Source organism: Podarcis tiliguerta (assembly GCF_965153285.1).
Source record: "Podarcis tiliguerta genome assembly, chromosome: 5".
Taxonomy (NCBI): domain Eukaryota; kingdom Metazoa; phylum Chordata; class Lepidosauria; order Squamata; family Lacertidae; genus Podarcis; species Podarcis tiliguerta.
The window spans coordinates 67,454,394-67,477,476 of record NC_139538.1 but is presented as its reverse complement, the minus strand read 5'-3'; the positions used below and the strand labels follow the sequence as shown (position 1 = coordinate 67,477,476).

At 45.0% G+C, this 23,083-nt stretch overlaps 1 protein-coding gene across 5 annotated transcripts in view; it reads right to left on the bottom strand.

Annotated features, from left to right (window-relative positions):
- The window catches only part of PALD1 (phosphatase domain containing paladin 1), a 107,452-nt gene that overhangs the window by 5,771 nt on the left and 78,598 nt on the right, over positions 1 to 23,083 (bottom strand). For all 5 annotated transcript variants that reach the window (XM_083441386.1, XM_083441383.1, XM_083441385.1 and 2 more), the window contains exon 19: positions 6,943 to 7,098. In XM_083441386.1, coding sequence (XP_083297512.1) covers positions 6,943 to 7,098 — 156 coding nt within the window. The remainder of the gene's footprint in view (positions 1 to 6,942; positions 7,099 to 23,083) is intronic.

The window sequence follows — 23,083 nt, the reverse complement described above, 5'->3', positions numbered from 1 at the left end:
ATTTTCATAACATGCTGATGGTTTGATCACAATGCTGGCACGGAAGGCAAACAAGGGAAGACCCCAAATATTTTAGAGTGGCTGGGGTGGAGGGGGAAACGTTTGAGAACTGCTGCCTGATCATGGTTTCCAGGTGCATGTTTATGGGTATCTGCAAACATGGGAGATGTCACCCACATTCTGCATACTGGTTTCAGGAAACCCTGGTGCTGCACACCTGCATAAACATCCCTGTCATGTAAAACATGGAGCTGTCGTTTGCGTCTCTTACCAAAGAGGCTAATTGGAGGGTTAATTTGTTGCAGAGGGGTGTCTTGGAAGGTTCCTTTCTACTGGAGCAAAAGAGAGAGATGGTGCTCTATCGGCCAACAGTTCTCCAGGCCTCTCCCATTCTCATGCACACAAAAAGCTCTCATTTCCAAATGGAGAGAGGGCGAGAGATGGATGAGGGGACCACCCCAGCTCAATCAACATTGCTGGCTGCCTCTACAAAGCCTTTCAAGTTGCAGCGCTGGGGCAACCACAGCACAGGCAGAGGGCTGATAAAATAAAATAAAAACGAGAGAGGGAAGGCCAAAGGTCCAATGAAATGAAAGGCCTCGAAAACCCTTTTGTGCCTGGGAATAATAGGGCGAAGGAGGATGCTTTTGAAGGGACAGCTTTGATACCTTATGAAAGAAAACAGGGGGACTCTGTGCCTTGGTGGCAAACACTGCAATGGATTGCAGTTGGTCTCCCTCACTTCCTCAACATGACCTCATCCCCTGGGAAGAGCAACTCAGCCCAGCTTTGAATATAGTGACATGGCTTCCTATTCTGCTTCTACGGAGATGTACAGAACCACCATGCCACCTCACACCAAAATAATTCCCAGAAGAGTGGGCATGAGAAGGAGGTTAACTTTCTTTGCAATGGACTTGTTTTGTGGGTAAGGAAGCAACGTGGCTTGTTTGAAGTAGAACAATGTACCTGCAAGGATCCATTACCTAAGCAGCAGGCAGACACAAAGGAGGAGAAATATTCCCCTAGGTGGAAACCTACTTCTAAGACAAATGGCAAGACTATATCCTCTTGAGATGGAAGTCTGCATGCCATGCTTTAAACATGCATGAGTTTTTCAGATACATGTGGAATCTGGGGAGTGTTAATGGACATTGCTTGTTCTCTATTACTGTACCAGAGAAACGCTCTGTTGTGCGGCTAGGATTTCTTCTTGTGCCCAACTGTCCCGTGCAAAAAGAAGTAAAATAGATTACAAAACCTGTCAAGAAAACAGTACTCTTCACAGTGCAATCTTGTACGTATTAATTCAAAAGCCAGTCCCCCTGTGTACAGGGATGCGGCCTAGGAAAACTTGAAAGATGTGTTCACACTTTGGTCTCTCGGCACAAGCTGCCAAAAAAGAGCAGGCATTACTGTAGGTAGGGGAGTCTGGGAGAGTTTAATATCTCCTCTTGCAATCCTCACCAGCACCCCAGGTTTATCCAGCAACAACATTCTCCTCTTGCTGTCACTAAGCTCTCTTCAGCAAAGTGGGGGTGGGGAGAGAGAAGGGCAAAACAGCGTATCGAAGTGGCGAGAGCTGATGAATCAGCTGTAATCTGTGAAGAATGCACATGAATTCCATTCCCTTCTGTGTATGTCCATCTGACCAAACCGCATGGAGATTAATTCGCCAAGCCACAGACACTACGAAACCTCACTTGTGGAAAGAGCAGAGCTGGAAACAATAGGGAGCCATGACATGCCGGTACATACATACATATATACATACATTCTTACAACAAGGGCAAAACGGCCTTTTCCTCTGTGTCTTCCGCCCCGCCCCCTTCCCATGCTCCACAAACAAAAAGTGGGACATGGTTGAAAGTTTGGTAGGAAGTGGCAGAGAAGAGGTAGGGTGATGAAGAGGTAGGAAGATTCAAGGGGGGGCAAGAAGGAGAAAATATGGGAAAGGAAAGCAGACTGAGATCTGGTCCTGGGATATGATACACAGGCTCTTAACTGAAATTGCATATGCCAAAAAGTCAAATGCGCCTATTTCTCCCCTTTTTGGGAGTCTCTCAGCAAGTGACAATGAAGCTGTATTATTTTGGAGAAGTGTAGAGGTAGATGCACACTTCTGTGCTAGAAAAGCAGCAGTGCAGATTTCACTCCCCTTCCCCCATTCTTTCCATCCCTGCCCCCCCCCCATCACGCTGCAAGTGGACAATATTCATTTCACTTCTGCTATTTGAAGCAGGAGAAACTGACAAGGCTTTTTCACAGCATGACACAAGGCAAGGAGGGTCCCATTTGAAGCACGTATTAAAGTAAGGATTAAAAGCTTCTAGAGCAGCCTTTCTCAACCTCAGGTGCCCAGATGTTGTTGGATTATGACTCCCATCATTCCTGGCTATCAGGACCAGCGGTCAGGGATGATGGGAATTGTAGTCCAACAACATCTGAGGACCCAAGGTTGAGAAAGTTTCTTCTAGAGGGCATCATTTCTGCATGCCAGGAATAGGGGGTCCAATCCTACAGACTGGTGTCTTTTTTCAGAGTTCCAGACGATGTCCAGGAAATGAACCCACCCTAATTTCTGAAGTGTATTTTATAAGCCTTTTGTTGCTCTTGTTGATGCTCAGGAAGGGACTTCTGAAGATGCCTATGATTTGGAGTCCCTTCAGACATCCTTCTTATTATGCATTCATGATGATTTGGGCTCAGGAGGATACTGCAGAGGTTATATGTGATCCCACTTTTTATACTGTTTGTGCCTGCAAAAGTTTTGGAGCGGATGAACGGTTTCATTTCCAATCATTGTACGTCCTCATAACTTCCTGACACCATAACACCATGAATGCTTCAGTTTATTTTTTGTTCCACCTTTGCTGCACTATAGCCCCTCCAGGAAGACCAAGGAAGCAACGCAGAACAACTAAAAAAGCGGAATGAGGTGTGGACGGTCCAGTATAAATCCACCACTAATACACTCTAATTTCATCGATGAGATGTTGCAGAATACACTTGCAAGAAAACCAGCAGCCTGGAGGAGCAGAAAGAGAGACAGAGACGAAGGAACAAGAATCACTCAAAACACACATATCTTCTTTAGCTGCTAAGTGTAGCAGGTTAGCCCTGACAGGTTAACACAACGATATTCCATCTTCTCTAAGCTGCTTGAGTGAAAGAGTGGGAGAGCAAAACAGAGAAATAGCAGGGAGTTCATCTACGGACAAACCACAATTCTTTCTCTCCAGGACAAAATTAGATCTTGGATGTGTGAAACTGAGGTGCCTCTCAAAGACTGGCAGGAGAAAAAACATAATAGTATTTGTGGGAGCTCTGGATAAACCAGGAAAGGACAACCATGTGGGAGGCACAAACACACAACACAGAGAGAGAGAGAGAGAGAGAGAGAGAGAGAGAGCAACAGAGAACGGAACTGGGAGTGCAGTCAAGGAGGAAGCACTAAACGAGACCAATATTTGGAGGGGAGAACATGACAGGGTAGCAGCATGAGACAGAGAGGGCAAAATGCCTAGATGTATTTGCGTGGACTCTTCCAACCCCAAATTTTTCTATTTAAGCACAAAATGGGTGGCTTTAAACATAACAAAAAGGTCAATGAGGCCCCTCAGTCTCCTGTCTGAATGACTCACTCTAAGGCAGCAGCACTATGGAGATTCCGGGAAGGTTTCTCCTAACATGCCTCATCCTGTGCAAGGACTTCCACCTGTGCACTGGGGCTTCCCTCCCCTCCCTTGTGTGCCCCCCACCATTGACCCTGTGGGGTCAGGAGGAGCCCAGAACAGCAAAAGGAGGGAAGGAAGGGGAATCATTCCCTCGGCAAGTAGAATTGCAGAATTCGACCCTCTGCCGCAATGCAACTTAAGAGCAACCATCTTGCCGCTATTCTGGATGGCGTCTGATATTCAGATTTCCTTTTTGTTCAGCTCCTCAAATATTTAATGCATTCTTCAACCTGCTGAGAAGAAATTCTTCCGGGTTGCCAGCTGTCCTGATAGTCACAGGACTATCTAATCTAATCCCGCCTCCCTCCAGCACTCAAATACTAGGCTACTATTCTGTACTCTGTCCTCGCTAGAAAATCCCCAGTCCATTTTGTTTTGGGAAGCCACCTCCCACCAAAGCATGAGGCTACCAGTTCCCCTTTCCAGTGAATACTTATATCAGTGGGGAAACCCAGTTCTAGAATTTTACTTCTTCCCAGATTCAAATGAGGTATGAGCATGTGACAATGTTCTCCCCACCACTCGGCAGAATGATACAGACAAGTGGTTGCATGCGGTCCTCACTAAGCTGTTTGTTAATACCTGCTCATTTGTATTTACTGGTGGAATCAGTCGAACTGGAGAAAAAGGAATGTCCCCCCCCCCCCCCGCTCCTCCACTGCATGCCATGCAAAGTTTGCTGGATACGGTGGGGAATTTAGATGAGGCGGCTTAGTATGTGAACTGGCCCTTAGCTATGTTATTTCATTTGGGTCACACATGGCAGAGGCACAGCATCTAAATATCTGGAGGGTCGGGGAAAGCTCAGATGAAGCATTTCCACGGGTCATTTAAAAACTGGGTGCTTTCCGTGTCAGTACACTGATTGAAACATCCATATTGACCAGGACATATAGCTGCTTTTAAAGCGCCTCCCTTCCACTTACTCCTCTGCGCCTTCACAACATTCCAAAGTCACACACTGGGGACAGAAAGTCATACCTGTCATCATGTGGGGCAATATATTTGGCTTCTATTTTCCATGCAGTGCTTGGCAAAGCTAAACTGTTTGATCCGCTGATTAACCTATCTTCCCCTGCTTTCTGCACCTTCCTTTCCTGGCATTACAACACTTTAGCATTCCCCGCCACACCACTATAGGATTGCAGTATCCCTTTTTCATGTATTACCATACTTTTCAGTGTATAAGACTATGGTTTTTTCCCCCCTTCAAAAATCATGCTAAAAAAGGGGGGGGCATCTTATACATGGATAGTGCATAGGGTGGGCGTTTGATTGGTTGCTGCCACAGCTGTCAACAGCTATTGTGCGTGTTATTGGTTGCTGTGTCAATGGCAGGTGCTGATTGTCTGACGCTGCGGCAGTTGGGCGGGAGATTGGCAGCTTCTGCCAGTGATGGTACAGACAAGAGGCAGATTTTGTGACACGTGCGGGTGAGCGATTTTTGGCAACCCCCCAACAACTCTGTGCCATCTCCCCCCCATTTTCTTAAATTTTAGTCCCCCAAAATGTCTTATACACAGAAAAGTATGGTATATTTTTTATGGTGAAGTTTTTTGATCTGATTCTTAACGCATTTTTAAAATTTGTGTTGCGATGTTGTCTGACCACAACTCTCATCATCTGCACCCAGTTTAGTCAATGGTCAGGGAAGATGAGAGCTGCAGGACAACAACTTTTGAGGTTGAAGAACACTGGTCTTGAAGACTTGAAGACTAGGTTAGCAGGTAACTAAAGGTAAAGGTAAAGGGACCCCTGACCATTAGGTCCAGTTGTGACCGACTCTGGGGTTGCGGCGCTCATCTCGCATTATTGGCCGAGGGAGTCGGCGTACAGCTGGTCATGTGGCCAGCATGACTCAGCTGCTTCTGACGAAGCAGAGCAGCGCATGGAAACACCATTTACCTTCCTGCTGGAGCGGTACCTATTTATCTACTTGCACTTTGACGTGCTTTCAAACTGCTAGGTTGGCAGGAGCAGGGACCGAGTGCACCCCATCGCAGGGATTCGAACCACCGACCTTCTGATCGGCAAGTTCTAGGTAACTAATGTTAGGTAGGTTCCTTCAGCAACTCCCCCCAACTCTCCCCTCAAAGTGGTGCTCTCACAGAGCCACTGGCCGACCAAGAGCTAGGTCCTGCTGAAGCTGTGAGCCTGCCGCCAGAGCATTTTGACGGCTCCTGGTCAACTGAAGCCGCTCAGATGAGACTTGCTCTCTGCCAAATATGCTTACTAAATAAAAAGATACTCCGAGGACAATGAACCAAAAATAATAATAAAATACAAAAACAGCTGTTTTCCATGGGAATCAATCCAGAAGGAATGCAACGGCAGCAGGCTATGTTTGCTGTGCTTTTGTTTTTTTCCAGGGCATGGTGTGATGATGGGTGGGGTGGAAGGCTGAGAAAGCTCTCTGCGACAGCTGGGTGAACCGCCAGCAGCAGCTATGAGCAACTGGTGAAACTGAGAGGGAAGAAATGTGGGCTTGGAAAACAAAACCCAAAGACCCTAAAATGCTGTTCCCATATAGATCACCATCCACTGCACCATTACTGAACAGACATACAATGTAGACATTTAAGGCAATGGGTCTCCCAACAGCCTAATAACCATCTCATCATCCCAGTACTGCAGCAGTCGAGATGACTGCAGTCAATCCAGCTGAGCAAAGATATTGCGCTTTGTGGCTAACACATTGGACTTAAACAAGAGTCCGTGGGATATGCAACAGAAACAATACCTAAAGCTTCCACAGCACTTTCATGTAGCTTATGATTTTGTTAGAATCTAGCTCTCTCCGGCGGTCATTTTTTTTTACATACCGAAAAGCATGGCTGCAATTTATTTTTTTATAAGGATGCCAATGAAGCAGCAGGGGCTGGGAAAACACCCAGCAAGTTCAAAATGTAATAAAACAAATCAGCGAACTTTACAAATCTCAACATCTGTTAAATGGCCAGTGTTAGTGCTTAGCATTTGGAGTTAGCAACTCAGTGGTTTGTCTATAACAGTACAGATGACCAATGTCGCATCGCAGGCAAACGGCAGTATAATGACAAAAATGAATTTGCAGTTGTTTGAATGGCAAGCTGCTCACCAGACAAAAGCATACATATTGGCGTGCTTCCTTCCAAATTAATATCTGGGCTTTTTCAGGGCATTGTTTGGCACAGTCAGAAGTGAATGGTGTTGGAAAAGCGCTTACCTCACGCATCCAAACACTGAAAGGCCTCTGCCAGGAGTCCTTTTTCCCCAAATGCAGGTATGCATTGAACAAGATGAGATAGATATATCGTTCCAAGTACTGGAGGCTCCTCAGCTGCAATGTCTGCATCTCCTTCTCCTCCTTAGCTGTTTTCCCCTGAAAATAATAATAATAATACAATTGTTTAAGGACCAAGACTAGATAGCAGAACTGCCCTGCAAGTCCCAAAACTAGGGCAGGCCATCTCGCATTTTATCCAAGGAAATGCCGCTTCTGACATGACCATGGTGGAATGAGAGTTGCAGTGGCATGGCTCCTCCTTCCTGTGCTAGAACTCTGAAGCTGCCCGTCGGATGAGAGGAGTGCCGTAGAAAGGTTGTGAAGGGCCAAAGCTCTTTGGTGGAGCTCATGCTTTGCATTCAGGTGGTCGTAGACTGAGTCCCAGGGTAGGGCTGGGAAAGACCCTGGGGCCTTAAAATACTTTTGCACCTGAATCCCAACTTCAGCACCATAGACTGGGGAGCTTTGGTTTTCCTTGGGGGATGGGGGTGGACTTTGCTTTTGCAGACCACAAATGGAAGGAGATTAAGACTCACCCACCCTAGGACCTGCCACCCAAAGCGGGGTACTTTGTGGCATTTCAACGAAAGGCTGGGCCTGCCGCTATGTAGTTGTTTTCAACCCTAGTTCCTCTTTGACACTTAAGATCACTGTGGGATGCTTCAGTCACAGGAGTCCCTCTATGGAAGCAGCTCACAAACTGCTTCATATAGCGGTGTGCCAAGAATGGAAAACAGCCTTGCCAGCAGCGGACTGATGGTCTGGAGAACCTCCGGGCCAGGGCTGCACATTATCCAAAGGCTACCAAAGGGACAATGGGGCTGGTGTGGGAAGAGACTTGCAAACGTTACAAATCAGTGCATACACATACCCAACACACACACTCACACAATTTCTGCAACCATGGGGGGGGGACGGGACTGTATTGTGGGAAACTTCCCTTGAAGACTCTGGCTGCGGTCAACTTAGAATGAACCGGCTTCTCATGCCAGGAGAACCGGCAGGGTTTGGAAGGTGGCTAAAACAGGGTGGCATTTAAACTTGGCAGCCCAGGCTCTCATTAAGGCAAATGCTTTCCTTTTTTAAACACAAAGACCCCTCCGAAATAAGTGTGGTGTTTTTTTAAAGCAGCATTGTATGCATCTACTTTCACGTACACATGTGCATTAAAAAAAAAAAAAAATCATACACACACACCAAGCTATAAACGGTGCCATTATTTTATATAGTGCTTCTATTCCTGAAAGGCTGTGGTGACCAAGAATTAGTCCCCTCCTATCGTCTGCCCCTGCCTTGACCTCAACTGAGTCATGACCACACAACAGCAGGCCGACCAAGGTAGAAGCCTGAGGTGTGTTAGGGGTTTTATTCATAGTTTCTGGCCAAACACGGAGACCAGCCATCTTCCAGTTCAAAACGACCTCTTAAGCAGCTACTTTGCTATAAGTAGAAAACACCAATTAAAGCTTCATAGAATAGAAACACCACAAAACTGGAAAGGAAGAACCTGAGGGCTTGAGAAAACAGGGCCATTAACTAACACCGTATAGCTGCAATCCTACACATATTCCTCAAGGATTAAGTCCCCACTGGGCTCAGTGGGGCATCCTTCTGAGTTGAGGTGCATAGGACTGTCAGCTACAACCCTTTAGAAAAGTCAGCTACTCCTCTTTTAACACTTCGCTCATTCAGGGTTTAGACGCAACTTAACTTGCTTTTAACTGTATCCAAAGCATCCCAGTAAATAAACGACAGCAAATAGCGGCAAACGCTGCCATTATTTCCTTGTTTTGATTTGGCAGTATTTCACAACACGCCACTATTTTCAGTTTTAAACATCGCTTTGTTTAGATTGCAAATATTAATTGGAGAGGCGGGCGGGCGGGAACGCAGCCGATGGAAGGTACAGTATTCCAAATGCTAACAAACTGACCAAATTTTGGACTCAGCACAGCTGGAAAGCAGGCTCCACTGACAGCTACCCAAACTGGCAACAAACCAGGCGCTCAAGAGACATTTCGTTCTAATTAAACACACGTGCAACATACATATATATATATATACACACACACACATACACACACATATATCTATATTCCAACTGCAGCACTGCAATGCAACAACTTTTAAGAATCCAAAACAAAACTGTTCGTCTGTGATCTCTTGTCTTGAAAAATTAATGGACCCGTGGGATAGCTGCCAGAATATTATCATAAAGAATCGGAGGAAGAGGACATGAAGCTCATTATTAGTAGCAACCTGATCTTACTGTGACTTTCCCCATTTCAAACGGCTGCCAGGTCCTTCTTCCACTACAGCGTCTATCTGCCCCGAGTTCTGCCTGGCTTTTAAATCATTATATTTCAGCAATCTTGTAAACAGCCACTCGTTTGTGGTGAGTAAGAATTGTTTTCAGGCAACCAAGCAGAATATTTTTATAAAATAGTTCTTTTTCTTTCTTCCTGACTACAAATTGATTAACCTTTGTGTGAGAGAAGTGGAGCTGGTAATTATTTTTTTTTTTTTTTTTTTTTTTTTTGGTGGGCTGGTACTTTTCATTCATTTGGACTAATTCCTTGTGTTTCATCTATCTCCAGCACAACATTATTCACTGGCTGCTATTCTTCATTTTCCACTTTTATTGCCAATTTCCTGTTTTGGTAAATTCATTCATTTATTACACACACATATATAGATGTATATCCTGGCAATATATATATATATCCTGGCTTTTCTCCGCAGAGCTGAAGGTGGGGTACATGGTTTTCCACTCCCCAGTGCTTTTAACCTCATGACTAAACAAGCAGAAGCCGCCCTTGGAAAAAATGCAGGAGGTATGCAACCATTCCAATGCCATTCCATTGCGGAATTTCAAACAAACTGCAGAAAGATGGTTCATGCCAGAGCTTCCTACACATATTAAGTGCAAAGTAGGTTCTGGTGCAAATTGGTGAGCTTCTGAAATGGTTCATTCTTGGACCTATATCCCTTGAATCATCTGCAGCTGATTAAGGTAAAGGTAAAGGTACCCCTGCCCGTACGGGCCAGTCTTGACAGACTCTAGGGTTGTGCACCCATCTCACTCAAAGAGGCCGGGGGCCAGCGCTGTCCGGAGACACTTCCGGGTCACGTGGCCAGCGTGACATCGCTGCTCTGGCAAGCCAGAGCCACACACGGAAACGCTGTTTACCTTCCCGCTAGTAAGTGGTCCCTATTTATCTACTTGCACCCGAGAGTGCTTTCGAACTGCTAGGTTGGCAGGCGCTGGGACCGAACAACAGGAGCGCACCCCGCCGCGGGGATTCGAACCAACGACCTTTCGATCGGCAAGCCCTAGGCGCTGAGGCTTTTACCCACAGCGCCACCCGCGTCCCTGTCAGCTGATTACCAGCAGCCAATCATGTGTGAATGCCATTGGGAAAAGCATACGCTTTGAGTACAAAAATCAGTGGTGGCCATTGCAAAATCTGTGAAGGTCATCTGCATGTGCATATCGAGCCTAGAGTTGAGGCATAAAGTGATCCCAGGTAAACCACCTGGGTCACCCAAAGGCACATGGGATGGCACTGGCAGAAGGCCTTTTTCAGTAGTAGTGCCCTCCTTGTGGGATACCCCCACTTCAGATGTCAAGGAGATAAAGAACTACACAACTTTTAGAAGACATCTGAAGGCAGCCCTGTACTGGGAAGTTTTTTTATATATGATGTTGTATTGTGTTTCATATATGCTGTAAGCTGCCCAGAGTGGCTGGGGAAACCCAGCCAGATGTGTGGGGTATAAATAATAAAAATTATTTTTATTATTATTATTTTTAACTGCCAATTTAGAATTCTGATTTGGCTTCGCTAAACATCAAAGTGAAGATCTGCTTACTCTTCCTCTGCCCTGTTCCTTACGGTCCACTGCCCCAATGACTGTGAAAAATACACAGCTTTTCTGATGAGCCAAATGATCTAAACAATCTATGAGACAAAACTAAATGATTAAGTAGAGTGATACTAAACTCTGTATTGTCTTGAGATAAAATGTGCCAGTACCCAAAAGGAGAAAACCATTAGATCAATTTTAAGGCAGAGTTAAGGGACTTTGGAAGGCAATTTATATGACAGTTCACAGCATTCCAAAGCTGCTCTACTTACACGTGGCGAGACCTCAGAAATGCGATCTGCCAAAGAGGTATCTCTAGAGAACATCCCAGTCAGGTTGGTGGTCTTAAAAGGCTGATGGTTTCTGGCATATGATGGGTTGGCATTTGGAATATGGTTTCTCACTATTGCTGCAAGTCCCTTCTTCCCAAAATAACCAGCACATAAAAATATTCCCATTTCCCTTCAGAAGTCACACTTACTTCATTTAATGTTATTCATTCTCAGCAAAGAGAAAAGCTTATCAACTGGGGTCCAAAAAGAAATCCAAAAAGTTCTCATCAAAAATACAAGGAATGTGTGGACAGTCCATTCAGTTTTTTCCCTAGGCATAGCATTTGTGAGCTGTTAATCACAGTGGTATACAGCCTAGAACATGTCACAATTAACTCATTTGATTTTGATTGCATCCTGCTTATGATTGGGACATTCTTCTTTGGCTATATCCAAGCAAAAAAATAAAAAAGTTGAAAATGTGCAGCCTCAAGTTCTCTTTTTTTATTAAACTTCATCATAAACCTTTAACATTAGCTGCTTCTCAGCACTTGAAAGAACAGAACAGTATGCATTCAGATTTAAAGTCTTTCCATGGACACAAAGAAATGCTTTGCTTCCTTCCAAGCAATGCTTACTACTCCTTATGTCTCTATGGTAGTATGCTCTTAGCTGTGTAGGTAACCCGTCTCCCCGCCCCCAAAAACCCACTTCCTGACCCAAATATCCTATCAGCTATGTATTTCCCCATGCCCTTTGGGGATCTGCATGGTTAAACACACACTATTGCTTCAAAAGGGTCTAAGTGATAAAGGTTTGATTTCTCACACACAAAAATGCCAAGAAGGAAGTCCATTGAAAAAAATATGGTTTCTGTGCCAAGCAAAAGCACAGTTCTGACATGCAAAGCATCAAACTTTAGGGTCACAGATGCAAGTATAAAATTTTCCTTACATTTGTAACATCGGTTTTTTAAAAAATAATAATGAAGGGATATTTCAAAAAGAGGGAATGGTTGAGGAAACCATCGTTCTTGTTTGTGGGTTTGTTCAGGATAGAAGGAAGGAACTTGCAAGGACACTCAGTATGCTTCACTGTTAAGAAGATTTCAACTCGGGAGTCCATATCCCACCCAAACCCAAAGGTTCCCCCTTCCGAGATTGACCAATATTCATTTAAATAGCCAGCCACATTTAAATAGTGTGAAATGACATTAACTTGGGGGACAAAATTCCAATCTACAATGGGGGATTTACTTATGTAGATACTATTACTTTCCTTCTCTTCAACCAACCTGGCTCTAAGTGGCGGATGTAAAAACCAGAGAGACAATTTGCACCATAAAAGCAACAAACGAAAACAACAAACAATGAGAACAGAAGGGCAGGGAAGCTAAATCCTGCATTGAAGTAATCTTCTCTATAAATAATAAACAGGGAACTCTCTCTCTCTCTCTCTCTCTGTGTGTGTGTGTGTGTGTGTGTGTGTTTGTGTGTAGCTGTATAGTTAAAACCAATCTTGATCCGCAGTCATAAAACTACGGCATTAAAACATGTTAATAGAACTTGGATCAAAGTAAGTGGAAGTTCAGTTTGATGTTAATTTTCTGTGCTTAGCTGATTTTTCTTGCCCAAGGAAAAAGATCTACCCAAAGAAGATTCTTACAACTTAATTATAAATAGAAAAGTTAGAGGATTTATTTAAAGAATCAAAAAGGGTGGGGGCAAGTCAGGCAGAGAAAATTTAGGGCCTGTACTTAGTGTCTTACTATTATTTCTGTCTGCTAAAGCCATTTGTTTCTCTTAGCAGACAATCTGTCTGCTACATACTAAAGTTATATATCTCGCTCTCTCTACTCAAAAGGGCTGGAAGCCATTACAGTCCAGTAAGGGCCTTACGTCTCCCCCTACCAACGAGGCCCTCCCATCTATCACTCTAAAAGTACTTTAGGGAAAGTGTAGCTTTTTATGCCTTATCCACTAGCAAGATAAAGATGCTTGGTAAAAACTTCTCCAGGGAACAGTATATTTTCCATGTAAGCTTCACACTTGATGCTGCTGAAAGCTCCTACTTGAGTTAGAGCTTATTCAATACTTCGGCCTGTTTTCTCAAAAAGCGCTCTCCCCGGCCCAGAAATATTAGGGGAGGGGAGGAGAGAACAAAGGAAGAAAATGTGATGATCTCAGCCAAGCTGCGGTATGTGCCAGTAGCTCAGATGCAGCTAGACAGGCTCCAGATGCTGGTTGAAGATTAATACCCAAGTTCTATTTGGGTTTCAATGTAATCGAGGCAATAGGTTTCACCAGCAGTGTTTCTGCAGGGCAATGTGGTGTCTGTAGCTGGATTAGCTCTGGCGTGTTGATTTTGCACAAAATTCTCCGCTCTTCCAAATAGGAATGCTTAGCTTTACATAACAGGGCTTATTCTCTTCACTCTGCAGGGCCAGAGGTGGTCACTCGTAGCCAAAGAAATCAGTGTGGAGTTAGCAGGCAGCAGACCCCTAAAGAGACAAACGGACACCTTCATATTGCCAGCCTGGCTAGCTCTGTTGGTTAAAGTCTGGTGCTGATAACACCAAGGTTGCAGGTTTGATTCCTGTATAGGACATCTGCATATCCCTGCATTGCAGGGGGTTGGATCGAATGATCCTTAGGGTCCCTTGCAACTCTGCAATTCTATTCTGTATGCCACCCAAGCTGGACACCAAGGTTTGCATCCTCCATGGTACCTACGACCAAAGAAGTCATCTAAACAACTGGCACCATCTGTCTTGCAGCAGCATCCTGTGCCACTCCCCAAAATGCTTACTGTCCTCTCATCTTAGATGGGCATTCTCAGAAACTTGCAGTGGGTCGATGATGAATGAAAGCCCCGAGTTGTTGGGATGTGCCAAGAAGTTCCAAGACCTTTGATTTGTGGTAGCTTCTCAATGGCTCTCTTCATCCAACGGGTGATATCTGTAATGTAACTTGGTTTGCTATGCAGGTGTTTGTTTTTGGTGTGCTACAATCATTTTGATGTATCCTTACAGCACCAAACAATTTATAAAACTCAAAGAGTTTTACCCGTCGACAGCTGGGCTGGGGGCTGCTCCATCTTCGGATGACGTTTGGATTGGCTGGGGTTCTAACTTGATACTTTGCTATTTCTTCCTCTCCCAACAACCACCTTGCCTCATCCCTACACTGGTCAAGACCGCAGCCCCACCCACAATTGAGAGGCTTTGGGGGGGGGGCACTGATAAACACAGAGGGAAGGTCAGGACAGGAAAATTGACTCCTTCAGGTAACCTATCTTCATATCCAAGCAGGGAGTTTCCATCACTTTTGTAAGTTTGGCTTGCCTGTAGCCATCAGATAGGAAGCAACCCCCAAGAGAAATGGCACACAGCCACCATCTGCTATGCCAGTGCATTTTCAGCACTGATTGCAACGGCTGGGGGTTCCTTGCCTGGCAGAAGGCCAATGCAGAGTTTACATTTGAGGATTAAAATTGGTATCGGTAAGACATTCCCCCGATAAGCGCTTTAAAGTGAAAACAAAGCAAAAAGATGTGCCTACAGCTGTATGAGGGGACTGTGTTTTCTATGACCTGGGGCCCTAGTCTCAAAGTCCTGCAGGCGCTGGGGGCATGGCCATTTCCAGCTGCAGGTGCCACACAGTAAAGGTTTATGGAAGCAGACAGCATGCATAGAATTTGGCTCAGATTTGCAAGTGGGGAAGGAGGATGCCACAGCAAAAGTGGGCCTGGCGAGCGTCCACAGCACCGCGCTAGACGCCAAACTGTGCCAGGTTTCACACAACCATTATGAGGCACCTGGAGGTGGGAGTCACCTCTCATCGCTGGGTTGTAGATAGGGAGCCGAAGTGCGAATCCTGGCAGGATTAGAACTAGAGATGGCCACATTGTTGGGATACCGTAGATTCATAGTTAAGTCAGCTGCAGGCTAGGCTCCAAGTCAAGAATCTGTTGTGGCCTTGGCCTCAGAGGAGAAGGAAACAGCCACGTCTGGGTGGACTTGGACCACGTTCCTGATTCTGGTGTTTCAGAGCCAAAGGTTGGTGCTCACAGAACCAAAGGCTGGTGGTCTGGAGTCCGCAGAGCCTGAGCCAGCACAGATGCTGTTCTGTGATCTTGACTTATCGGAAGAATCAAGCGCTTCCAATGTAACCGCACCTGATGAAAGTTGCAGGGAGCATGCCAGAAGGGAGGCCACAGAAGGTGCTTGTATGAAGGTTGGGCTCTTTAACAGCCACCATCTCTTTAGGTTCAGGGGCTGGACCTCAGGAAATGGGGGCTGGAGGAAGTGACTTAACAAAGCCTCCATTCGCTTCTAGCCTTCACCAGGGCAAGTTGCTCGTTTGGAGCTATCCGTGGTGCTGCAACCAGTAAGTCTGCCTTGTTCTCATGGGTACCTGGTACATATAGATCGGAAGAGTGGGGCTGGAACATGACTCCAGGTACCCAGGAAACAGCACAAGGAAGTGCCCTGATGCTGGCAGACCAGGAAAGCAGCAGGCAGGCAGGAGCAATACTACTGTGCCACCCGAACAAGGGCACAGTCGGTCTGTTGCCCACACAGTGCAGCAGGTCTCACCTGGAAGTACTCTCTCTCTCTCTCTCTAATTTAATTTATATCCCTCACCTCCAAGGAGGCATACATAGTTCTCCTCATCCCCCTCTTTACCCTCACAAGAACCCTTTGAGGGAGGTTAGGCTGAGAGTGAATGACCAGCCAAAGTGAGCTTCACTGCTGGTGGGAGGATTTGAACCCTGGTCTCCCAGGTCTAAGTCCAACCCTCTAACTACTACGCCACCCTGGCTATTTACAGGTCAGGTTAGAAATGTTGGGGTGCCTGGAGTGGTGAAGCTATGCTGGAATCTGGGAGAACATTAATGTGCCACTGGTCTGTTTGACTATGTATCTTTGTATGGCTGACCTGTATGCTGCGGCTACTGCGGTCTAAGAATATGGTCTAAAAGGCTCAGTATTTTTTGCTCTATAAGACTCACTTTTTCCCTCCTAAAAAGTAAGGGGAAATGTGTGTGCGTCTTATGGAGTGAATGCAGGCTGTGCAGCTATCCCAGAAGCCAGAACAGCAAGAGGGATTGCTGCTTTCACTGAGCAGCGATCCCTCCTGCTGTTCTGGCTTCTGAGATTCAGAATATTTTTTTTCTTGTTTTCCTCCTCCAAAAACTAGGTGCGTCTTGTGGTCTGGTGCGTCTTATAGAGCGAAAAATATGGTATTTATTATGGAGATCGGATGGACACAGCTGAGAGAGGGTTGCTTGCAAGGGGAAGAAACAAGGGCACCACCAAGCTTTCTGGATCTGAACAGCAGCTGGGGATAACTTAAGACCAACACAAGTGTGGGGAGACTTTAGATCTGCACGATCTACTTTACGCTTACTACAAAAACCCTAAGGTCTATTAACCAGAGCCAAGTGGCAAGGGGTGCAGCCAAAACCCACCATGCCATGAGATGAGAGGAGCTGCAAATAAACATGTAGAAATCATCACCTTAAGCTACATCAGGGAGTCTACAATTTAATTTGCAGGGAAGAAGGAAGACTGTTCATTTGCTGAGAATCAGAAACTCTTGCAGATTAACAATAAATCTACCAGTACTTCCTGACCTGCCTTCATCTCACCATTAAACTAGTTTAAGCCTATCAAAAGCACAAGGTTTCACCAGCCAGCCTGCCAGTTCTCTTTTGAGCTTTACAATTCCAAAGCAGAGATTCTCGAAAGGATAAGGCAGCCCCCCGTGTAGACAATTCCTTGGGAGGAGGGTATGAACAAGCCCCCTCCACAGCCCAAATTTTGCCTGTGGCTTGACTGAAATATGGGTGGTTACATTAACCCAACCTTCCTTGCATCAAAATGGAACCAAATTAAATAAAAGCCACATGGGGTTTATATGTACTTCTCACTTACATCAGCTCCCCATTTTATAAAATGTGAGCGAATTTTAAAGAAGTTACATAAATAAAGCGTATCCTGTATTCAAAGAGCTCGTGTCCAATTTGTCATTTTCTTGAACAGAAAAGTCAGAGGACTACATATAAATTGAGATCCAAGCTGACAGGAAGCAGATGACATTAATGTACAAATTATGTTTCAGTTTCATCCTCCCAGAGAGTTATACACAGATGTCAATGAGAAACTCTCGTTTAATTATGCCTGTCTGTCCTGGTGTGTGGCAGGAGGTTTTTTTGGGGGGGGTGGATGAATCCCTCCTACTTAGAACTTAGGAAACTTGCCTGATGTGGAAGTCCAACTCAGCAGGGATTAAAGGGGGGGGCACCGAAAAAATGACATTACAACCTAATCTACAGGCATGCACAATAGGAGGCATTCAAACTATGATGCTGATCAATTGCTCAATCAAACCCGGCAGGAGGTTTGCCATCAATAGCAATTTGAGATCAGGATTGTGTTGCAGACCACTGCCACAGACACCAGTTATTCAGCTCTGTCCTGTGTAACTGAATAGAACATGCAGAAAGCCGTTAAGAGCTTTATTTTTAGGACACTACTTTAAAAAACCCGAAGAAACCCACATCCTAAAAAAAATATCCTAGAAGCCACCGCAAATCCACTTCTCTGTCTAAATCTACCACTTAAGTTATTATCCAGCTACACATTATAAGCTCTGTGACAGCCCAGTTTCCCTGCATAGTGCTCGGAATAAATACAACTGCTAAAATCCGTTGCCCGGTTCACAGAGGAATCCATGAATGAGCCCATGCGCATTGAGAAGCCTCCAGGTGGCTGCAATAGCTACCAAATATGACAGCTGCCACAGTCAGTTGACGATGCCCCCAGCCAACTCTTTGCCAGTGCCACTGGTTGCTCAGCCTCCCTCCAGCTTCTTCTTGGATCGCAAAGAAGACAATAGCTGCAACATCCTTATTCTCCTCTGCTGATCCAAGTCAAAGAAGCCACCAGGTGTTGACTTGGAAAGTGAACTGACAGATGGGTCACTGAGAAAACATTAGCCATCTGCACAGAGCTACGTGGCTTACAAGAGACTTGAATGCTCATTTGTAGACTCTGTGTAAACTCGTCCTTAAGTTGAGTTTCTTCTCTTCACCTACCGTATCTGAGTATTCCAATACTATTACAACATTTTCTTGCTGGGACAGTGGGGTTAAAAAAAGAAAGAAATCTATTTAATATGTTTTTTTTTAGAAACACACATGACACACTTTCCCCCCTCCAATACCCCCACTGGAGCCAGTGTGTTGTAGTGGTTAAGAGTGGTGGACTCGTAATCTGGTGAACCGGGTTCGCGTCTCCACTCCTCCACATGCAGCTGCTGGGTGACCTTGGGCCAGTCACACTTCTTTGAAGTCTCTCAGCCCCACTCACCTCACAGAGTGTTTGTTGTGGGGGAGGAAGGGAAAGGAGATTGTTAGCCACTTTGAGACTCCTTAGGGTAGTGATAAAGTGGGATATCAAATCCAAACTATTCTTCTTCTTCTTCCCATTGAGTTCCCTGGGTTTTAAAACATGCATAGGCGCTACCAGTCAACCTTGAGGAAACTGCTCACAACGTGGTGAACAATAACAAAGAAAAAAATGAACAAACTTGTTAACAGTGATATATAAAAACAAAAGTAGTCGACACAAGATTACTGAGATTTAGCCTCTAGCGCAACAGTAGGAAACAAACCCACCAACTCAGCCCTCTCCTTCAAGAAAAAGCCTGTGCAGAAAGTTAAGACTTCAAGCTGTTTCCGGAAAGCCTGCAGGGTACAGCACTGGCAGGTAAGATGTGCCGTTTAGGATCTGCAGGGAGGAACATGTCGTAACCCACCTGCGTGGGGTACCTTTTAATGCCTTCATTCAAATGCTAGGGATTGGAGTAAAGCTGCTGGACAAAAACACAGCAGTTCCATTACCCTGGCAATAACAAAAACAATCCAGACAAGATGAAGTAAGCTAATCCAAATTCACACGCAACCTGGAAATCGTGCTCATCTGATGAGGAGCCTATTCAACAGCAAGCTCTTCTCCTGCCAAAGACACACCTAGTGCCTAACCAAACACCTCTTGCAACTCTGTGTGGCCAATATTGCTCTTGCCACACAAAAGCAGGCAATATGAACCTAATATGGGTGGAAGAAGTAGCCAGCATTTTATTGCAAAGTTTCCTTACTAGCAGCTTCTTGGAAGGCTCGTTCCCAACGTTCCCATAGATGAACACCATATGCAACAAGATGATCCGCGTGGCAATTTATTTCTCTCCTTCCCTTTGCAAGTTTTGATGGCATGGGCAATGCCTGCAAAAAGTCACCCAACCACCACTTAGGCATCGTGGCACGTGAACCATGAGGTTTACTTGGAAGGAACGAACAAGCATGCATTAAAAGAAAGAAAGAAATTGACATAGAGACTTGCAAACAGGTTATGACGAACCGGGAATATTCTCCAAGGAAATCTTCAGCAGTTTACATGAGACAAGAAAAGAGGAGGGGTAAAGCGTCGTTGTTTCTAATGCGGCAGGCAAGGTTGAAGGGGCCACATCTGGCTGTGATCAGGTCGCTGGTACAAGTCGCGAAGAAAGCTGGGAGGACCTTGATGGAGACTGAACCTTTGAGCAAGAGCCGGTTTTAGCAAGAGAATGGTAGAGATAACAACTGCACCCACCTATTACTGCTTTGGATGAATATTTGAAAGCAAGTTAGCAGCCAAAGGCCCATTTCCCTGACGACCTTTTGCTGACCTCACTGGGCTAGAGAAAGGGAGCTTTGTGCCAATACCGTGGCAAGGCTCAAAGGCTGCTGTTTTGGAATTTTGGCACGTGGTTTTAAAAGGCACCTGAACTTGCGTTAAAAACAAAGTGGGGTGGGGTGTGGGGAGACCTTTAAAATCCACCAGTGTTTTAGGAGAGAGCCAGGGGCACGGCATTCTCCTCTGTCACCTGGAAACCATTTAGTACAGAAAAGAAAAAACACTGCTGTGCTAAAAAAACACACACAACAACCCCACACATTCCAGGCCCCAGAGTCAGTTTTGCTTGATCCTTGGGGTGAAAACAGCAGCACTTGAAGAGTGCAAAGACAACCCAAGGCAGCCTGATTGGAGCAACGCCTCCCCTGATTTAGCACTGGGCAGACGTTAAACATTTCCACATTTGTACATAATAAACCACATTAAGTCTCACACATCGCTTCTTGTCATGTTAAGTATCGAACGGAGGCTTAAAATGCTTACAGAAACATCCAAAGCAGGGCTGAACCGAGAGCACTTGCTTTATTTCAGAAACCTTTTCCACCAAAAAGCACACAGCTCTCAACTATTTCCCAGCAACAGTTGTAAACAAAGGTTCACCTGGTTCATTTACATCGGGGAAGTTGAACTTCAGATGCAGGGGCCAAATGCTCCCCCAAGCCCCTCCCACCTGGCCCCTGGGACACTCCACAAGCCACGCCCCCTTCTCCCCAGCCACACCCCCTCCTGGCCCTGCTTTGCATCCTCCTTGAGTGGTTTTGTCTGGCTGGAATGTTATCTTTGAATCCTGCTTCCTGCTTGCCAGGATGAAGGACATGTGTAGAAACTACCCTTCTGTATAAAACTAAATTTTACACTCATTCCTTCTGCCTCTGGCAATTTCCACCGCTTGCATCTGGCCCCCAGAAGGTTACTCAGAAAGCAGCGTGGCCCTCCAAAAGTAAAAGGTTTCCCACCACTGATTTACACTGTCCTTTCTTCCTCAACTGGCTTTACTTCAGTGATATCATCACAGTCAACTCCAACTGAGCAGTAACAGGTCTGTGATGCCCTCACGTGTCACTCCATCGTGACATGGTCTCTTCTGTGTTAAACTCAGAAGGAGAAAGAATCAGTATCTAGAGAGAGACAAAATGCTAAAGCATTGGGGAACAGGATGAGAATAAATGGTGAATATTCTCAAATGCAAAAAATTGTTTTCCCTGGGAAATATTTCCGAACACAGTGCCACCCAGAAGCAGTATTTTTGGACTGAAAATGACAACAGGATAATATTTAGAGCAGCCCTACATACAAGTCACCCTCTACCAGAACAATCACGGATTCACTGGGAGACCAATCTTGTCTATTACACATATGATGTGGAATTTAAAAATTCCCTGACCTTGGAATACTGTCATCACAGCTGTGGCCTAAAAATGGACTACTGGATGTAGCCAAGAGCAGCAATCTATAAATTTTGGGATGGAGGCTACACATGAGGTTGAATCCTTGGCGCTGGATTCATAACATCCCAGTTAATATTCATTTTGATTTCTAGCCCGTACTGATTTTAAGGTAACCAGTAAAAGTTGCCTCATTGCTTCCGTTCTTCACTCACCAGAAGGAGCATCAAGGGCTTTCCATGTGACAGAAGCAATTCCAAAAAGATACCCCCCCCAAAAAAAAAATGAGCATTGGTGTAACATATGAACTTCCAAGGGAGCCCTTGTTAAGTGACAATTCCCTTAGACTTGGCCACACACCTCGGCTGCGAAGCAGTAAATTTAATTTTGATAACAAAATTTAATTTTGATAAGCAGTAAATTTAATTTTGATAACAAAACCATTTTATCCATAGAGTTCCTTCCTGAAAAGAAGAGAGTCAATTTTCTCCACTGTTTAATCAGAGTACCAAATTCCATATAAAGCTATTCAGAGTCATTTGCATATAGACTGTCCATTTTATTTGATATTTTAATTTCAAAATATCGTATTGGCCATGATTTCCAATTATAGCAGAAAATCAACTTTGTCTTTCTTTAATTTGTTGTTACACTAATGCCTATATATATATATATATATATATATATATATATATATATATGTATATGTATATATAAAAAGGTAAAGGTACCCCTGCCCGTATAGGCCAGTCTTGACAGACTCTAGGGTTGTGCGCTCATCTCACTCTAGAGGCCAGAAGCCATCGCTGTCCGCAGACACTTCCGGGTCACGTGGCCAGCGTGACAAGCTGCATCTGGCGAGCCAGCACAGCACACGGAACGCTGTTTACCTTCCCGCTAGTAAGCGGTCCCTATTTATCTACTTGCACCCGAGGGTGCTTTCAAACTGCTAGGTTGGCAGGCGCTGGGACCGAGCAACGGGAGCGCACCCCGCCGCAGGGATTCGAACCGCTGACTTTTTGATCGGCAAGTCCTAGGTGCTGAGGCTTTAACCCACAGCGCCACCCGCGTCCATATATATATATATATATATATATATATATATATATATATGTTGCTTTCTTATTCACTTTATAGCCTGCCAATAACCCTTATTCTACTAGCAGCAATTCTGTCACTGCCAAGATAGTTCATGGCTCACTGGCCAAATTCCTGGTGAATTGCTTAGTGCCGGCTGGTTGCTGACCTAGATTGGCCTTGATCTGATCCAACAAAGCAAAAAAAAAAGTGCATACTCAGGATCACTTAGCACAGATTAGCTATGCATTAAGAGAGTCCAAATACGCACTCTTAATTTGTAAATTAAAAAACAAAACATCAGCGCATCTTGACATTTTAGTCCTAAGAAAAGCCTAAGGAGAAAGAATAAAAATATTTCTTCTGTATTATCAGGGGTGGGGAACCTGATGAGACTCACCAGATGTTGCTTGAGACAACACACGCGTCATCCCTGACCATTGGCCATGCTGGCTGAGGCTGATGGGAGTTGGAGTCCAACAACATCTGGAGGGCCATAGATCCCCAACCCATATAAATGATGCTACTGGTACCTCTAACAGAACAGAAGTCAAGCCATGTCACAGCCACACTGGAAAATCTAGGAGACACAAATTTCTGATAACATAGTCTGTAACTGAACAGTTACAGGAGCTGGGGAAAAATATAATTTTCCGTTTTCCGTTGCAGGCTGCATGGTGTCCATGCAGACACCAATCCCGAATACTGAGCCCAGGCTGACATTTTTTCCCTGCAAAGGC